Source organism: Gambusia affinis, linkage group LG01 (assembly GCF_019740435.1).
Source record: "Gambusia affinis linkage group LG01, SWU_Gaff_1.0, whole genome shotgun sequence".
In the NCBI taxonomy this organism is placed as follows: Eukaryota; Metazoa; Chordata; class Actinopteri; order Cyprinodontiformes; family Poeciliidae; genus Gambusia; species Gambusia affinis.
In genome coordinates, this window is record NC_057868.1 from 36,394,651 (window position 1) to 36,413,031 (window position 18,381).

Below are 18,381 nucleotides of genomic sequence, written 5' to 3' on the forward strand. Positions count from 1 at the left end.
TGGCAAACTTTAAATTGGACTTCTTTTACTTTCTTTCAAAAATGTTGCCACTTTTCGAGGCTTTCATGATGCTATTTGTTCACTAATGTTCAATATTCAAATACAGAGAAATTGACTCCTTTTATTAATGGCAACATTTTTCTGTATTTTATTGAGAGATACGAGTAACGGGGGGCTGGCATCAAAAACATAAAATATGTAGAAAAAATATATAAGGGGTGTTAATACCTTTGTAAGTTATTGTAGAGGACTATACAGCAATCACTACAACTTTATAGTTATACAATTTTCCTTTTTCATGGATGAATGGCTAAATTGAGGCTTAACACTAAGCATTATAAAAAGCTTATTAAGGAATCCAGGTTAGATGTAAGATGGTGTTTGGTGATGTAAAATGCAGTGAGTCATTGCTGTGTGTCCAAGGCTCTCTGTGGGCTGCGTCTTTGTTCCACATTCTTGTTCTTAGAAACTGCTTGGCCAGTGTGCGACATTAGCATCATCTGTATGAGTCAGGTCAGGCTAATTTCCTGTGGTGTAACCTGCCTCTGCTTCCTGCATTGTCTTGCCCTATCCAGCAACTTGCTTGGAATGTGTGCCATAATGATTTCCACATATTGTCTCTTTAAATCAGTACCTCTTTTGCAACCCTTTGCCCTTCAGAACATTTATACTTAACAAGTTTTTCCATCTGGTCAGGAGTTTCTTTGTTTGGAATGTGACTCGTGCTGAGATGTCTAACTTATTCTTTTCTCGTTTTCTCTTTTCAGAAACATGTGAAGGTTCTTGTGAAAGTTCGACCCGCAAGTTGGTCTTCATCAACAAAAAGGCAACGATCATCCTTCTCTTCCTCTGAACCATTCTGTTTGCTTACTCAGCGGTTTCCTTGCAGGACAAGTGAACATGGATGGTCAAAAGGTCAAAGACAGAACTTTTACGCATTGTCCCAAGTTTGGAGCAGTTGCGACTCTTTTGTTCTTCTGGCTTTTAGCGGTTCCTGCCACAGATGGGCAGACCTTCAATAGTTTCCACCCAGAACGACGGGATTGGGTTTTTAATCACCTGACTGTTCACCAAGCCACTGGCGCATTATATGTTGGAGCAGTCAACCGTGTGTACAAGCTGTCAGGCAACCTCACCCTCCTCGTTTCCCATGATACAGGCCCAAAGGATGACAATAAGGCCTGCTATCCTCCTCTAATTGTACAGCCCTGTTCTGAGCCCCTTGTGCCCACCAACAATGTCAACAAGCTCCTCCTCATTGATTATTCGCAAAATCGGCTGCTGGCCTGTGGCAGCCTCTTCCAAGGTGTATGTAAACTCCTCAGATTGGATGACCTATTTATCTTAGTGGAGCCTTCCCACAAGAAGGAGCACTACCTCTCCAGCGTCAATCAGACAGGGACCATGTATGGGGTGATTGTGCCGTCACAGGGCCAGGATGCCACGCTTTTTATCGGCACAGCAGTGGATGGTAAACAGGACTATTTTCCCACTCTTTCCAGCCGAAAGTTACCACGTGATCCGGAATCTTCTGCCATGCTTGACTACGAGTTGCATACTGATTTTGTGTCCTCTCTTATAAAGATACCGTCAGACACACTAGCACTTGTCTCACATTTTGACATCTACTATGTTTATGGCTTTGCAAGTGGCAGCTTTGTTTACTTCCTGACTGTTCAGCCAGAGACACCGGAGAACAGCATGTCATCAAGTGGATCCAGCAGCGATCTCTTCTACACGTCCCGCATTGTTCGCCTCTGTAAGGACGACCGCAAATTTCACTCCTACGTCTCTCTGCCCATCGGCTGTGTGAAGAACGGCATTGAGTATCGCCTGCTGCAGGCTGCTTACCTCGGCAAGCCGGGCCGCATTCTGGCTGCTTCGCTCAACTTAAGTGTCCAAGATGACGTGCTGTTCACCATCTTCTCCAAGGGACAGAAGCAGTTCCATCGACCACCAGATGACTCAGCGCTCTGCGTCTTCACTATCCGAGACATCAATGCAAGAATCAAGGAGCGCCTGCAGTCCTGCTATCAGGGAGAGGGAAACCTGGAGCTCAACTGGCTCCTTGGGAAGGACGTGCAGTGTACTAAAGCGGTGAGTTGCTCTTAATGAAAACACACACAAACAAAAATACAGATAAACGTTAGTCCTGTGTGCATCTCTTAGCTGATCACGGCCATGAAAGTCTCTACAGAAAAAGCCAAATTAGTTTATTAAAGGTTTATTTTGCTCCCTTGAAAGAGACTATTTGCTGAAATGGTCATTGAAATAGTTTCACATAAGCACTAATACCCCTTGCACTTTTGAAAATGTTAACCACAAACTATACTGTATTTTATTGGCATTTTTGGCTGTCCCATTTACTCTTCTATCCTAAATAAAAATTCCAGTGGCATTAGTTTCCTTCAGAAGTCATCTAAATAGTAGAGTCAGAGTGGGCCAGAAGGATCATGGTTATGGAGCAGCTGGAGAAATCATCAACTCAAGTGGTAAAATCTGTTGTCAAGACAACTGTTTGCAACTGTTGTGTGGTTTGCAAATCTGGCCTTTATGGAACAGTGACAAGAAAGTATAATAATACAGAAAGCCATAAGTATTCATGTGTGCAATTTTTCTGTTGTGGAAAGTGCAAATGTATGGAAGAAGATGCCCTGGTCGAATGAGATTAAATTTAGCATGAAAGACATTGTTTGGCACAAAACTAACACTGGATATATACGCAGTACACAGTCTGCATGGCCAAACATGGCTAAACATGATATGGATGACTTTGTTCTTATTGGAAAGAAAACCTGTTGATGGAAGCATGTGAGAGGATTTTCTTCCAGTAGGAAAACAAGCCTAAACTTATTTCCAGAGCTAATATAAAACAATTAAGCATATTGATTTTAGAGTTGAACAGTCAAAATGTAATCAATGTATGGAAAAGGGTTGAAAGTTTGTGTTTACTGAAATCAAATCTGACCGAGCCAGAGCCACATTGCAAAGTAAAACATGCAAAAAGGTCAGTCTCCAGATGTGCAAATGCACCCCATACTTTTCAGATTTTAATGATAAACAAAGGAGAAAACAATTTATCCTTTAGAGAACCCAATTGGTCATTCTCATTAATGCACAACTTGAGCTGGTTTATCATAGTTAATCCCAGAGAAGTTTGTGGTTTTAATGTGAGAAATATTGGGAATAAAGGCTTTAAGTACTTTCCTAATACACTTAAAAAATTAGTAAGGTCAGGATCTTGGAACTGTCAAACAACTTCTACATCTGCAGTGGTTTACTCCTCTGATAAAAGATAAGAAACTATAAGAGAATGTATTAAGTTTCTCATGAGCGTAAACTGCACTTTGCCTTTAAGGGGGCATTTATTGTAATAAAAATAAACACAGCAATCATCCGGAAATGTTTCTGACTGCCTGGCATTTCATGCTCTCTATTATCAAACGACTTTAACACTACTTGTAATGATGTCAAATTGTTTTGTTGCTCTGATATCAGGGAACATCCACTTTCAAGTGCATTTCAGGGAGACATATTCATAAATTACGCAGGCTTTATTTTTCTTTACAAGCATCAAAGTGATTTTTTCTGAGCGCAGTCAAAATAAATGCTCTACTCCTCAGTGGAGAGAGTGGGTGTGTGTGTGTGCGTGTTTGGGGGAAGATTTAAGAGGGAGGGTGTCTAGGGGCTGCTCCAATTCGTCTACTTATGATGCTGGTGTAGATCACACACCAGTCCATTCCCTCTAAAGTTCCTAATTATCCCATAATAAAAAGGCTGTGTATCTGTTACATGTTGTCGAGTAGAATTAAGTTCCTTGATTCTCCTTTGGTCCCAGGAGGCTGCAGTCCTCTGTGCTTTCACTCCGCTACCCGCTAATAGGAATTTAAGATTATTAAGAATTAATGACTTCTGACTGACTGTGTTATGTTATATGTCTGCATTTGCACAGAATAGCTTGCCAGTCTTGGCCATTCACATGTGCATTGTCAGGTTTAATGATGTCTGTGTCACTTATTGTGATGAAAACCACCGATTATCTCCTTTGTTTACTAATCCCCTTTAGAGAACCCAGTGGATCATTCTCATTAAAATCCACAAATTCTCCACCTCACAATGTCAGCTGTGAGGAGTAAGACATTATCTTAAGAAACTGGTGGCCGGGTTTCTATTAGCTCTACTGAGAAGAAAAGGATGTTGCATGCAGCAAAGTGGGTGTAAGAAGGTGTACAGTGGTGACAGTGCTGTGGCTGTGAGCCTTGTTATCCGCCAGGGCTTGAATTAGAGCGTTTTTCCACCTTCCCAGAAGAGTCCCCAATCATCCCAGTGTGCGTTGACTGTTGCCAGCTGTTACCTGCAAGGCCCACTCCTCCCACTCCATTCTGCAGGCATGCACTGCCAATGATGTTCTGCTGTCCTCTCGGATTAAAGGCTACATGGCCTCTGTGTGTGTTTTGCCAGAGAGACGAGAGAAATGTCAAACATGCTCCTTTAAACCGTACTCTCATGCTCGATGAGCAGCCAATAAATCCATAGTGTATTATAGATTATGCAAAGAGATGTCGAGAGATCAGGGAGTTTTAAATCGTTACAAGCTGCCTTTAGCAGCCAGATATGTCAGCCTTGTTGATGTTGAACAGAAATTCCTCTTTCACATTTTTCCTCAAATGAATACAGAGCGTGGTGCCCCCTGTTGCCCATTGATGAAGTTGTGTAAAAAGCCCTTTTTGTTGCAGCACCATTATGTTCCAGCACCATTATGTTCCTGGAAAAATTTAGAAAAGCTGACCCCTAATGTGAGCCTATTTTAGTAGAGAAAAAAATTCAAGTTAAGAAATAATTGATTTTGTTAAAATTATTGGAGGCACAAATGTTAGTAAACCAGCTATAAATACATTGTATTTGGGACATTTTTGCCAAAAATTAAAAATGTAAAAGTTTGAAGGTACATACAGTGACCATTCCTCTTATTCGTTATTTATCATGTGGAGTTCAACGTTGACTCTTTGGTTTTATGGAGTAGAAAGGATGGTGTCCGGTTTGGAAACCATCCTTTTATCTTTGTTCTTGAGGATAATGTGGCTGCAAATCTTACACTAGGTTTCTCAACCAGGAAAAGGTTGGGTACCTCGCTCTGCGTCAAGGATTAGTTTTCATTGTGTCACTATTAAAGATAGGATTTTGAAAGAGAGGCATAGACAGATTGGGTACCTGTGAAATGAGGTCCTGTATATATTCTTTTTTTTTTTTTTTTTTACATCAAGGACACCAGGGCCATTTGTTGCCAACTTCCTCCATCCTACTGTCATCCAAACCACGAACATGGTTCCAGGTAACGTCCTAGCAGAGTTTAGCAGATTTCATATGTTTGCACTGGTGAGGGTGGGCCAAAAAAGAAAAAAAAATTTCTGGCATGAATCCCAAACAACCAGTTGGTATGTAGACAACATCTAGGGTGTGTCTTCTTGCTGCAATGGCAGTGGGCATTTTTTTTCCAATTCATACCATCCACCTCATGTTGCATGATGACAAGATAAATATGGCTTCTTGTCCTAACTGTACCCAAACAAAAGTTTTAATTTGTGTGTATGAGATTATGCTGTAGCAATATAAGATGTCTTGTATTGCTACACTGTGAGCCTTTCCTTTTTCAACATCTTTACCATGTATGCTTTGCACTACATTATCAAATCCTTTAGTTGTATTATTAAAGTCAAAATGATTGCAATCCAGAAAATCCTCCTGATATAAAATTATTTTTGGCTAGACCCTCTATTTAAGGTCTAGGGCCCTCCTTGTGGTTTTGTTAACTGTGCCTCAAACAGTCAAATTACACAGTGTTTCTGTGTGTCTTTCCTCTGTCTTGTTGCTAACAACAGGTAGCCAGTAAGCTCAAAGTGGACAACTTTAATTATACACCCAGCAGATATCCTCTTTGTACACGTTGCATTGCAAGTATGCTTATGCTCAGGCATGGCTGTCGCTGGGAATGGAGCTGTGGCTGAACCAGGGGGATTCACACACACAGCAGCCAATCAAAGATTTATCACCCATCCGTTCAGCTTTCTGCCATCTGGAGATTCATGCCATCTTTGTAGTCAATCCCACAGAGGAGACTCAAGATGGGATTTTTTTTGTATCCGTCTGTTTGAGTGTGTTTCTCCTCACTGACAAACACTATCATCTTGTCTTTCTTTTTGCTTTTGTGCTACCATCAAATTTAACACTGGTGAAAGATGCTGATAGATAATGCTGATATACCCTGAGATTGGATTTGAAAGAATGTATGCTGCTGAACCTTCATAAAATTCTTTAAAAGGTTGATTTAGATTCTTCTAAAATGGACCTGTCTTAAACTCAGCCAAACTATAACCACATACAAAATGTGTTATATGCTATACAGTGCTTTAATCAGGATTCATTCTAGAAGGTTAGTCTGTATTTAGTGTAACTACATCTCCACTCAGCAAGCAAAGCTGTACTTTTCTTTTTGGCAGGGTAAAGACAAAAAATAAGTAAATATGTACATCTGCAAGATGGTGAACAACTACATTCAACCATATGGAGTCTGGAGGGAGTTGGGATTTACTGCCGATTTTAAAGTGTACATCATCTGTACAATGTAGTGCTAATCGGAACCAAATGGTTTGGATCCCAACAGATCAAATGTGGAGGAGCTGTTTGATTTTGAAGGAATTGAAAGTCTGGATACTAAACCTGTTCTTCAAGATGTCTTCCAAACTGATATTTCCTACAAGTACAGCTCCAACAATTAAAGTACAGTGAAAAAGTTTAATATTTTACTCTTATTTTTGAAACTCCTATATAGGCTTTAAGATTTCAATCTATTGAATCTTTGATTTTAAAGTTTTAGAGCTTACTTTTATTTGGGCATGTATATCTTTTCTGTAATAACATTCTGGTTCTAATATCGATTTTAGATTATTTTGCTACATAGACTGTAAATAACCAAAAGGTGATTTTTAAAAAAATTTTTTTTTTTAAGCTTTCCTGCAATGCACAGTGAAGAGCTATTTACACTAGAAGCAGAGGTAAAGTCACACTTTGTATGTAAGAGCAGTGTGGTATAACAAAGCTAAACTTTTAATTAAAATAAAAACCAAAATTGTAACAGAATTGACATTTAAAGCAGTCTTTATGATCTTTCATTAGTAAGTCATTGTTGCTGGCTTTTGATAATTACAGCATAGGCTCTGTGGTTATTCCTAAGGAAATATAGACCATTAAATGATTTCCAAGAGATCCATATCTGGGCTGATCCTGTGGTCGTCAAACAGTTCCTCAGTTCATCTCTAATTTATTGGTCAATCTTTTTGCTATTTTAAGGTAATGGTTTGGCAGTATAGTGAAAATGCATTGTCATCACCATAGAAGTGTGCATAACATTGATATTACGGACAGTTTGTAGTAGAGTATTTGTTTGGTCCAGTAGATTCCATCAACTGACTCAGATGATATTGCCCATAACACAAAATGTCAGAGATTGTTAGAAATATTGCAATGATTCGTTATTGTCACCAAATGGAAATATAATATTGCAATCACATGTTTTGCTAAAATTGTGTAGCCATCGCCTACACTTACTTCTCTCTGTACATGAGTGTATGGTATTTAGAACTTGTAAAATATTTTGAACTTGTATTCATACAATTTTTGGGCTGGTTGAATCAAAGTGGACACTAATATGCTGGTTCTGTCAACTGTTGTTTGGAGAAGAAAAGTATTGTGGATTTCATTGTCTGCTACATGTTTGGCACCCCCCTTTAGAAGTGGGTTTTTATTTTTGCTGTCGGCCATGTGCACATCGTGTACAGATGATGAAATTTACATCACAGGATTTACGGTCGAGTGAACAGAAAAGCAGACTGGGTATAAATTTGCCTTTGGAGAAAATAAATGAAAGGAAAACAATAAAGCAAGCTTTGTAACTACAATACAGGAGGTTTTTGTTCACCATCAGCATTATGGCACTTGAAAATTTGTGTAGAAAGTGTTTGCAGAGGCTGAATTGCCTCCCATGAATGGAAATGCCACTCAAATTAGTCTGTATAAATTGTACTTCTCTGATGAGAACAAAGACAGCAACAGAGGATGCAGATGAGAGACGGATGCATTGACAGAAAGGGAACAAATGAGTTGGTGTAAGAGCATGGGGATGAATATTCAGAGGGTGTTATGGGATGTTTAAATGGTGGGGGGCTCAGTTGGATGTCTCACTTTACTCCACATGGCACATTGAGGTCACTGACACTCAAACTGCGTCAGGTGACCTGATTCAACACCAGAAACATCACTTCCTTATCTCTCATTTACCTTCCCATTCTTCATTGGTTTATCACCACTGATCTTGCAAATTAATCTAGAACGTAGAGGGCAGAGGTTGCATTTTTTCTCTCTTACTCAGCATAGTAAAATGAGATCTGATTGCCATGATATTTTCCAAATAATTGACAAAATCAGAGTCTTATTTACAACAATTATCATGCACAGTGTGCCTTCTTGCAGAGAAGAGATGGTAATGAGCTGCATTCAGAGCAAGGTGGAGCTCAGTCAGGTGGAGCGGGTACATATTTCAGGCATAATAATAATGCAAACTTGTATATAATTCAAGCTCTTCGTTTTTCTTAAGCTTCCCTGTCACTCTTCACTTCTTTCCCAAAGTCAGTCTGACACTGTTTCCACAGCTCTGTTTATCCATCACGCTTTACTCTCGTTTCAGCTCATTATTTTTTGCTCATAGAAAGTTAATTTTTACAATGCTTTGTATTTCAGTTTAGCCTCTTTATGAATAATTCCCAACAACTATCTTACTATTATGTGCATCTCTACTCACAAAATTAATTCTGAGATTTCTGTTGAGAGTTTAACGATGCATTCAATTCACAAGACGATACACTGTAATGCACATATGTCAGAGTCAAGGCCCGCGGGCCACATCCGGCCCGTGAGAAGATTTTTTACGGCCCCTGGGATGATCTTGATTTATTATTAGAACCGGCCCGCAGACCGCAGCAAGCCGGCACCCCGTCTGAAAAAAAATATCTTCCTTATTTGAACTGTAAGTAGTTCTTTAAATGTTCTGTGAGATGATGTACTTACCCATGTATCCATAACAACCGGAACTTTCAATATCCACCAAGTTATTGCCGAAATATACCGTCTATTAAACGAGTGCCCCCCGGATTAATTACACTTTCTGCAGCTGCAGCTGCGAAGTTACCGTATTAACCCGATACTTGCTGGAAAGTGCAACGTCTCCCCTTTCAGAAACCGTTGGAATTTTTCCACTTAGCGCTACGTGTGGCGGAATTACGGTACTGCAAATTTAGATGTGTCGCTGGCGACACGTCCGGTCTAGAAGGGTTATTAGCACAGCAGTCGTCAGCATAACTGTAAAATTAACTTTCAGATACCCATCAAAAATGGCAAAAAGGAAGGTGGACACTGAGTTTAATATTTGTTTTCACTACATGTTACTTCTCCTTGATGAAAGTGTTGTTTTTGATTAATAGATTTTTGCACTTTATTTTATTGTATTTCAATCCAATTATATTTTAAAAATATTTCAGTTGTGTCTGTTGAAAATTAAAGATTACTGACAGAGCCATAAGAGAATATTGCTTTATTTATCTGATCATATTGGAATATATTTGTTAGGTTTTCAGTAGGTTCAACTAGGTTCACTAGACTATATGCGTCATTTAAAAAAATTTCAATGAACATTCGATCAGTCCGGCCCTCGGCTTGTACCTAAATTTTTTATTTGGCCCTCCGTCCATTTGACTTTGACACCCCTGCTGTAATGGGTTGTTCAGATAAAATCTGATTTTAATTTTGTTGTGGGGAAAACTTTTTTTTTTGTTCACAAATAAAGTTTTTTCTATAACCTTTAATCAGCATTGAAGTTTCCAGTCTAGATTTTGACAAGTCAGTTTATTGCAATTTATGCTTTTCTAAATTAGTAATGCCAACAGAAGAAAATGCTCAGTTTTCTTTTCACATGTCACATTTTCACAAAGAAAAACAGGTTTTTGATCTCAAAATATGTTTTTAATTAGTAATCAACATTTATTTTACTGTTGTCATCTGGAGGAAATTTTAAGAATTTTAAATCATGGTACATATAAACTCCATTGATATTTACAAACCCCCAAATCTGATATTATGGTTGGTACTGTAACATTGGTGTTCCACTTAGTTCCTGATTCTCATGGAGGATTAATGTTAAACAACCCTACACATATTTCAATAGATAAAGTAACTGGATAACATTGGTCAGACTTCACTTGGATAAGAAATATTGTGGCATTTTATTTAATGTGAAATTTCATGCCATTTACTCTCTACATCCAAAGTTCTCACTGAAACCTTTCTGACATTTTCTCAGATTCAAATTTTCATTTTAGTTTTTCTTCACAATTCATTTTCTAACCGCTTTTCTTCTTGTTCGGCAGCCTGTGCCCATCGATGACTCCTTCTGCGGTCTGGACATCAACCAGCCACTTGGCGGCTCTCAGCTGGTGACCGGCCACACACTCTACACTGAGACTCGGGACCGCATGACCTCTGTGACCTCCTATGTCTACAATGGCTACTGTGTGGCTTTTGTGGGCACCAGGAGTGGACGTCTAAAGAAGGTAATTGCTGCGTCCTGTTTTCCCGAAACGGTTAACGCCTCTCGTGTGAGATATTTCCACTCTCGTCATTATCAAAATGCACAGGAATTCAACCCGTCAAGAGTTCTTGGTGTATCGACATCATGAGGTCCTTCTATTTCTGGTCATGTGGATCATAGTCTGAGGCAAAATTATCTTCTTACTATTAAAAGCCTGCTGTCGAACTGTCAGGGAAGGGTGATATGAGTGGCTAACTCAGTGTAATGGTCATTATCAGCTCCTCCAGCACTGTGTTCCAGTGCTGAATAACCTGAGCTGACCTATTACTTTTAATGGGCCCCTTTCTGCTTCTAGCCAACTGAAAACACACAAAAAAAGAGCTGCTCCATACATTAAACCCCCTAGATCTGGTTTTGAGAGAATACTAAAGCCACAAAGGTTAAAGGGTGCCCTGGCACTTTGCCGTGATAGAATTTCCTTCCGTTGCTACAGAACTAAAATTGCTGGATGCACTCTGGCAAAAGGAAATGAGCCCCGTGTTCTGGGCTCAGAGATTCCAAATTTGTCCGCTGGTCAGATTTACTTGTGGTTTGTTGAGTAATTCAAGACAGCTGTTGGCATCCTTGTATATTCCATACAAACACAATTTTAAGCTACAGATACATCGGTTGTACATGTCGATTTTGTCACAAGGCTTGGCAAATGTTCTCTAGAAACCAGAGTGGATTCATCAAGATTTTCTTTTTAAATCGGTGATCACACATAACCGGGTAGTAAGAGCTACCCGGTTATGCCAAGCATGGCATTATTTGGTGAGGAAGGTTTTTACTGAGTGGAAAATAAACTTAAAATTACTATTTATTTGCACAACAAAGCCATTTTCCACAGGAAAACTGTTTTCTTTGTCTGTGAGACAAAGTGAGACTTTCATTAGAACAGTTGAATGTATTGCAAAATTGTTCTGTTTATTTAAAAAAAAATCTTTTGAATTTCCATCCATCCATCCACAAGTCCCACATTGTTGCACTGTTTATGTTGGGTAATCTTCAATAATCTCCAGATTATTGAAGTACCTGTCCCAGGTACAGCCTGGACAGGTCACCAGGGCAACATAGACCCACACAGACATGCACACCCACACGCATACACACACGCACCTTCAGCCAATTTAGAGAAACCAGTTACGGTAAATTAACAGACATGTTTTTGGACTGTCGAAGGAAACTGGAGTAGTGGGAGAAAACCTGTTCAAGCACAGAAAAAAAGGTAAACTCCATGCAGAAAGACCCCCGACAAGAATTTGAACTAAGGAGCTTCTTGCTGCAAAACAACAAAGTTACCATCTTCTCCACGGTGCAGCCAGCCAGTTATTTTGCTTCCAATTTAAATGTGTTAACAGATTACACTGTGGTGGTTGTATTGGGACGGAAACAAGATCATTTGATGTAATCCACTGTTTGAGCCGTTTAAAGATCTATTGCCTCTCCTTTATTTAGCTAAATTAGAAAAGGCAGAAAAGATTGTTCAGATGTTGTTTCATCTCTGTGTTTCCTTCCATACTTTTGCCTGTGGCTGCCTTTCGCTTCTCCACTTTGCATTTCTGTATCATCTGCCCGGATCTCTGAAAATCCATGCTAAAAAAGACAAGCGAGCTGCTGTGTACGTACTCAAATTACTTCTCACACAGCCGTGACTGTAGCCACAGTAACGGCAAGCTGAAGAAGGAATTAACCAGGATATGAGACGAGCACGTAGACAAACAAAAAGCAGCACAGTCCAATGCGCAGAGCACCATAATCCTGGTAGGACACATACAAAGAGTCACTAGATGAGAAAATGAGAAAAGTTTAGACTCTGATCAACTTTAATGTTCCCAAACAAAGATTTCATTACAATGCTTGTAGTACGAAATGTTATTTATTTATTTATTTTTTCTAAGCTCTACACAAGAGTGCTAAATTGTTAGGAAATTGAACTGAACTGATCTCGCTTAAACTGAGCTCCAAAGGCTTGTTCTTCTTTTAACTATTCCTAATCTCTGAATCTTACTTGCTTTTAGATTTGACTAGAAAAGCAACTGCACCAGCCTCATTTGCATGCAGGTAGAATCTTGGTCAAGGTGAAGCCATTATTTGCATGGAGGCTTGTGCTTTGACCGGTTCTGACTGTTCTTCTGATGTGCATGGAAAAAATAGAAGGACCATAACCAGCTTTCCTCTGTGTGGTTTTATGTGGCAGTGTGAAAAATTAAAGGTTTACTTTTTAAATACAAGAGTGCACCGGCCAGATACTAATTCCTGGTTTTCTTTGAGATTTGACCAGCTGATTCCAAATTTGACTGATTCTGAAATCTTCTTTTTGTTTTAAACAGTGTAACTCAACAAAGGAAAAATGTGCTGCAAGTACTTGGATAAAGGTACTAGCTTTGCAACCAACGAAAACTGAAGGACTTGTACAACTAACCCCCACTTATTCCTTGTTAAATTATAAACCTCTGTCTATTTATTATAACCAAAACGTGCATCAGACTACTTGTAGTTGGGTGATGCATTTAATGAGTAAGAAAAACATCATTGTTTGTTTTCTTTGTTTTTCATTTTCACATTACCAATCAGAGCAAATCAACAAAAACTGATTTTCGTATCTGGTCAATTGATTGGTGCATCTCTCAATAGTAATATAAATATCAAGAACTTTGCATAACAGCAGAGTGTTTCTTTGTGCCCAAAGTGTTTTTTTATGCTTTGAGGATTATCCATTCACTGCCTTTGTCTCCAGAGGCAGGGCTGATGTATGTGGTGATCTTTGGCTGCAGCCTCTTCGCAGAAGGATGATGCAGAGCATTGTGAGAGACACAGATGAAGTAGGATGCTTCAGGCTTCCTGCTGATCTGAGCATGACACAGCTTGGGTGGCAAGCTTTGATGCTTTGCTGGTGACACAATCCTATACATGCTTTCATGCAACCAAGAAAGTCATGCAGCTGGGGAAAAGGAGGAGTGTGACAGGAGTGTGATCTAAAATATACAAAAATATATATAAATATATATATGTATTGAAATGAGTAGCAAAAAAAAAGCAGAGATGGAGAAAGGAAGAAGGCATTGGGGGAGGGAAAGCAAAGGAGACCACTGAAATGTGAATTTAGTGCTGCCAGAGAAACTAGGATTGCACCGCTTCTTGTAATTGGATTGGCTCCCATCCCAAAGTTGCCCTCTCCCCATCCTTCCATTTATTGCTTCCCCATTCAATCCCACTCCTCCTTCCCGCCCTCAAACTCGCTCTCCCTGAAGGCTGACTCTCGTATATTCTGCTGTTTTCCTGAGCTTTGCTGAAGCATGGTGAGGCATGAGGGATGGTGTTGGCGGATAGCGCTGTCTGTGACGAGCTTTTGAGGGGTGACAATGAAGGGTTAAGGGGGGTAGAAGCAGTAGAAGGTGAGAATATGTATGCAGACACATTGACGGCAGGAAACGATAATTCTCAGTCTGTGAAACAAATTCAGGGCAGCAACACTGGCAATCTGAGGTAATGTGTGGAGGCCATAAGTTGATTGTATTTCATTGTCTGACAAAAGCTGCCTAGTTTGGGCAATCATGTTTAAAACCCAACATAGAACAAAAACAGTCATACTGCATACATTTGAAAGCTGGTATTTAACAAAACTGGACGTTTTGGTTGGGGCTGGCTTTCAGTCAAGAGCAGAAGATCCCCTTCCAACAGAAATATAGATTGTCTATAATGAAGGCAGTTGTGTTCTTAAACTCTGAAACCTAGCATATGTAGATTTTATTAATTCTTTTAATGCACTTTTATTTGTATCGGTTTCTTATTGGCTTCCTCAGTTCTGAGTTGTGGGGATTGAAGTGTTGTTGGGGCTTCACCACTTTGTAAGTTGCTGAAGTCACATGTGGATCACTGACCCACCCACGTACCAGTCTTTAGGGTTGTTTTGTGGTCCCATGTCTCAAAGTGTGAAAGGTTGTGAAACTGCCTGGGGAGGAGAGTCAAGGCTGTCTTGTAGGTGTTGGATGGCTCATACCAGAGGTTTCCACTGTTTAGTGGAACCCTAACCCTATTTACACCATTTACCAAAACTTGCTTTTCAAACTTATGTCTTAGATGGGTGGCTAAAGCATCTTTCACTCTGTCCTAAAGTGGTGTCAGACAGATTAAAAATCTGTCTGACACTGGATAGGTGATGTAGCTGGGTACTGGAGGGACCTTCACAATTTATTTGTAAAGATAAATGGTACTATATCTAGCGATGAAGAGAAAGAGGAAGATGGAACATTAGCAACAGCTAGTAGATTTCATAACATTGATTTAAAATTGTCCTGTCTAGTCATGAAAAAAAATAAAAAATTCAGGCTTTTGAGAATTTGTTGATCAGGTTTGAGTGATCACTAAAAAACAGTTCGGTTTGTATTTTGTGTGCTTAATTCTTTCTGGGTTTGCCAATGTATGAACATGGAAGACTACGCCAGGATAAACTTACTGCAAAAAGGAGCATACTCTGGTGTGTTGTACTCTGTACAGAGACACACTTCCCCTGTATGCTGTCATGTTGGTGTTTCTACCTCCACATAAGGCTATACCTTATGGAGAAAATTAGAAAAATCTTACATATTTACAGGAAAATTCAGCAGATTGTTCAGAAACATTGTAAAGAAGATGCAATACATGCAGGATCACTGTGACTGAATGAACACATTGTTAAGTGCGGCCATGCTTGCATTAGCATTAAAATTAAGTTTTCCAAAGTCCTGTGACCCAGTGATGTTTGAAGCCATCTTGGAGTTCCAGGAAAACATGGGGTTGTTTTAATCTAGTTTAGATGCGGCCTAAGCAGGCACATTCCCACACAGCAGTCTTTCCTGACTAGTACGTTCCTTATTTTCTATTGATATTTTTTTGAACACAATGACTTTTAAGGATTGACTACACAATATAATATTGAATAGGAATTTACGCACAAATGTGCATCTTTAGCTCTCATTCTATCAACTTTTTTATGTGTATTTTGAGGTTTTTTATTAGAAATAGTTTATGTAAATGGTGAAATTCAAAATGACATCCTTGATTTCACCAAAAAGTTTTCACGCTCACTTGGCTTGTCTGAAAGAGTTAATGCTCAAAAGAGGAGATGGAAGCAAATTTGCAGAATAAGTTCTGACCTACCAAATTTTCCCATCCACCTTTGGGCCCGAGCCTTACCAGAGGCTTGAAAATCTGAAAATTTCAAAGTCCAGATCTTCAGCTGTCTCCATTTTTCTAGATGTGTGATCCATGGTAGTTTGCAACCTCTGCTTCATGTAGATGTTTAGGGCTGAAACGATTTGTCGAATGATTCGAGTACCTCGTTTATTAAAATTCCTCGAGGAAAATTTATCTGCCTCAGCGCTTTGTTAAATTATGTTTTATTATGTAGCGCAGTGTGTTCCGCCTGGATCATTATTTGTGGTGGGCAGCAGTCTTACTTCTGCCTATGAGTTCTTGTGAAGTGCTAGCAGTATGATGTTGAATTATGCTGTGTGTTGTGAGGGACAAATAAGGATTTTTTTAATTTTGCGGTGCGATGGTTGGACTACGAAAGGTTTTATGGCCTTGGAACCGTGTCGTCACGGTTTTGGAGCAAACGGTTTGAATGGCAGAGAGAGAGATTCCTTTGATAATTGTAAAAATATTCTACAGAGTATTCGATTACTAAAATATTCTTTTACAACAGTCCTATTGCAAAACTCTTTATGAAGTTTTTGTTTTGTCACATCAATATCTGATGAAATCATGCTTTCCATAACTTGGTTGATCCACATTTTTCTTTTATTTTAGTTTTTTGCTACATTTCAAAGGTTTGCTTAAAATTCACTGACAATGAATTTTACACGTATCTGTTTAATTTTGAAGTGTTACTGCAGTAAACCATGGGGGAATAAAATGTACTCCTGTACATGATGTGCTTTTCTTTTCATCATGCACTGATAGATAATCAGGAAGTGGCTTGGATGATATGGTCTGCAGCTGATGCGGACGACTTAAAAGGGTGGTTCAGGTGTTTAAACTGGACAAACGTCCTGCAGAACTGGTTCACAAATTAGAGAATGCGTGGACCCATTGGATGGCTCCCACAGTGGCCTAAAAAACAGCAGGGTTTGTGTGTGGTGTGCAAACAGTGTCACCGAGAGAAGCAGCTGATCATAAGGCATGAAACGCTGCAGACTTGAAAGGCTTGTAAAAGCCGGCAGCTGCTACTACAGAGCCCCGGTGGTGGACATGTGGTCTAACCACCCCCCTTCTGAGCACACTTTTACTTGTCTACACTCTTTTACCCCACAAACATGCCTTTGAGAATTAGCCCTTAAATTTGTCACACTCGGGGGGGAATGATCTGAGATCCCTGCCTGTCTGCCTTTAAGCCCAGAGGCTGCTCACCTGCTTTGGTGTGGCCTGGCTTTGCCTGACATCAACGGTCATGAGGGAATGGGGAATAATACTTGCACTGTTCTTCCCCGTTCTCTGGATTTGGGCTTACTGTAGCTGTTTCCTATCAGATGATAGACAAAGGATGTTGTAGTTAAACATAAAAGTAATGACTGAGAGAAGCATCAGCGGGAAAACAGTGGATAATCACAAATAATGATCCGGGCGGAACACGCTGCACTACATAATAAAACATAATGTAACAAAGCTTTGAGGAAGATATATTTTCTTTGAGGAGTTTTAATAATCAAGGTACTCAAATCGTTTCAGCCCTAAACATCTACGTGAAGCAGAGGTTGTAAACTTGCATGGATCACACATCTAGAAAAATGGAGACAGCTGAAGGTCTGGACTTTGAAATTTTCAGATTTTCAAGCCTCTGGTAAGGCTTGGGCCCAGAAGTGGATGGGAAAATTTGGTAGGTCAGAACTTATTCTGCAAATGTGCTTCCATTTCCTCTTTTGAGCATTAACTCTTTCAGACAAGCCAAGTGGGCATAAAAACGTTTTGGTGAAATTAAGAAAGTTATTTTGAATTTCACCATTTCCATAAAAAAACTTCAAAATAAACATAAAAAAGTTGATAGAATGAGAGCTAAAGATGCACAGATATGCGTAAATTCCTAGTCAATATTATATTGTGTAGTCAATCCTTAAAACCGTTTTGTTCCAGTAGAACAATTAGAAGCCCTATGTCCTGAATGCACTGCAACCCACAGCCATATAAACACATAATTATATAAATATATCTGACATATAATTATGAACCTTGGTCTCCAGTAAAAGTTGATAGTTTGTGTGTTTTCGTGGGATTGGAGCCAACTGAGATTAAAGGAACTGAATTACATTAATTACCGTGGATTGTGGTATGTAGGGAATTAAACTTGATATACCATTAAAAGACACAATTACAAAACAAAGGAACTATTTCACTTGCCTCCAGGTGGACTTGGTTAACAATTATCCTAATAATGATTCTTCACCAAGTCGCTTGTGTAATAATTATTGCCTCACAGTTTGGAAAATTTGTCCTAATTACTCCTACATTAACTAGATAATAGAATTTAGTTGATGTTTTTCTTAAATGTGTTAATAAAGAGGTAGGTTACATTAAATCAATTATTATTTTAACTACAACAGAAGCTCTCTACCTGATATTCCTTGCAGCTATTGTAAGGAATCACTCTCATTGTTTTGCAGGGATAATTCGAATCAAGATGAACTGCCATTGAAATCTGTTTGCCCACTGGCACCAAGTAGCTGGGA

The 18,381-nt window shown here is 39.3% G+C and overlaps 1 protein-coding gene across 1 annotated transcript in view; it reads left to right on the forward strand.

Moving 5' to 3' along the window:
• Positions 1-18,381, forward strand: part of plxna2 (plexin A2) — a 223,148-nt gene that overhangs the window by 30,522 nt on the left and 174,245 nt on the right. The window contains exons 2-3 of the mRNA XM_044110575.1: positions 768-2,097; positions 10,476-10,658. Of these exons, the coding sequence (XP_043966510.1) occupies positions 901-2,097; positions 10,476-10,658 (1,380 nt within the window). The 5' untranslated portion in view covers positions 768-900. The remainder of the gene's footprint in view (positions 1-767; positions 2,098-10,475; positions 10,659-18,381) is intronic.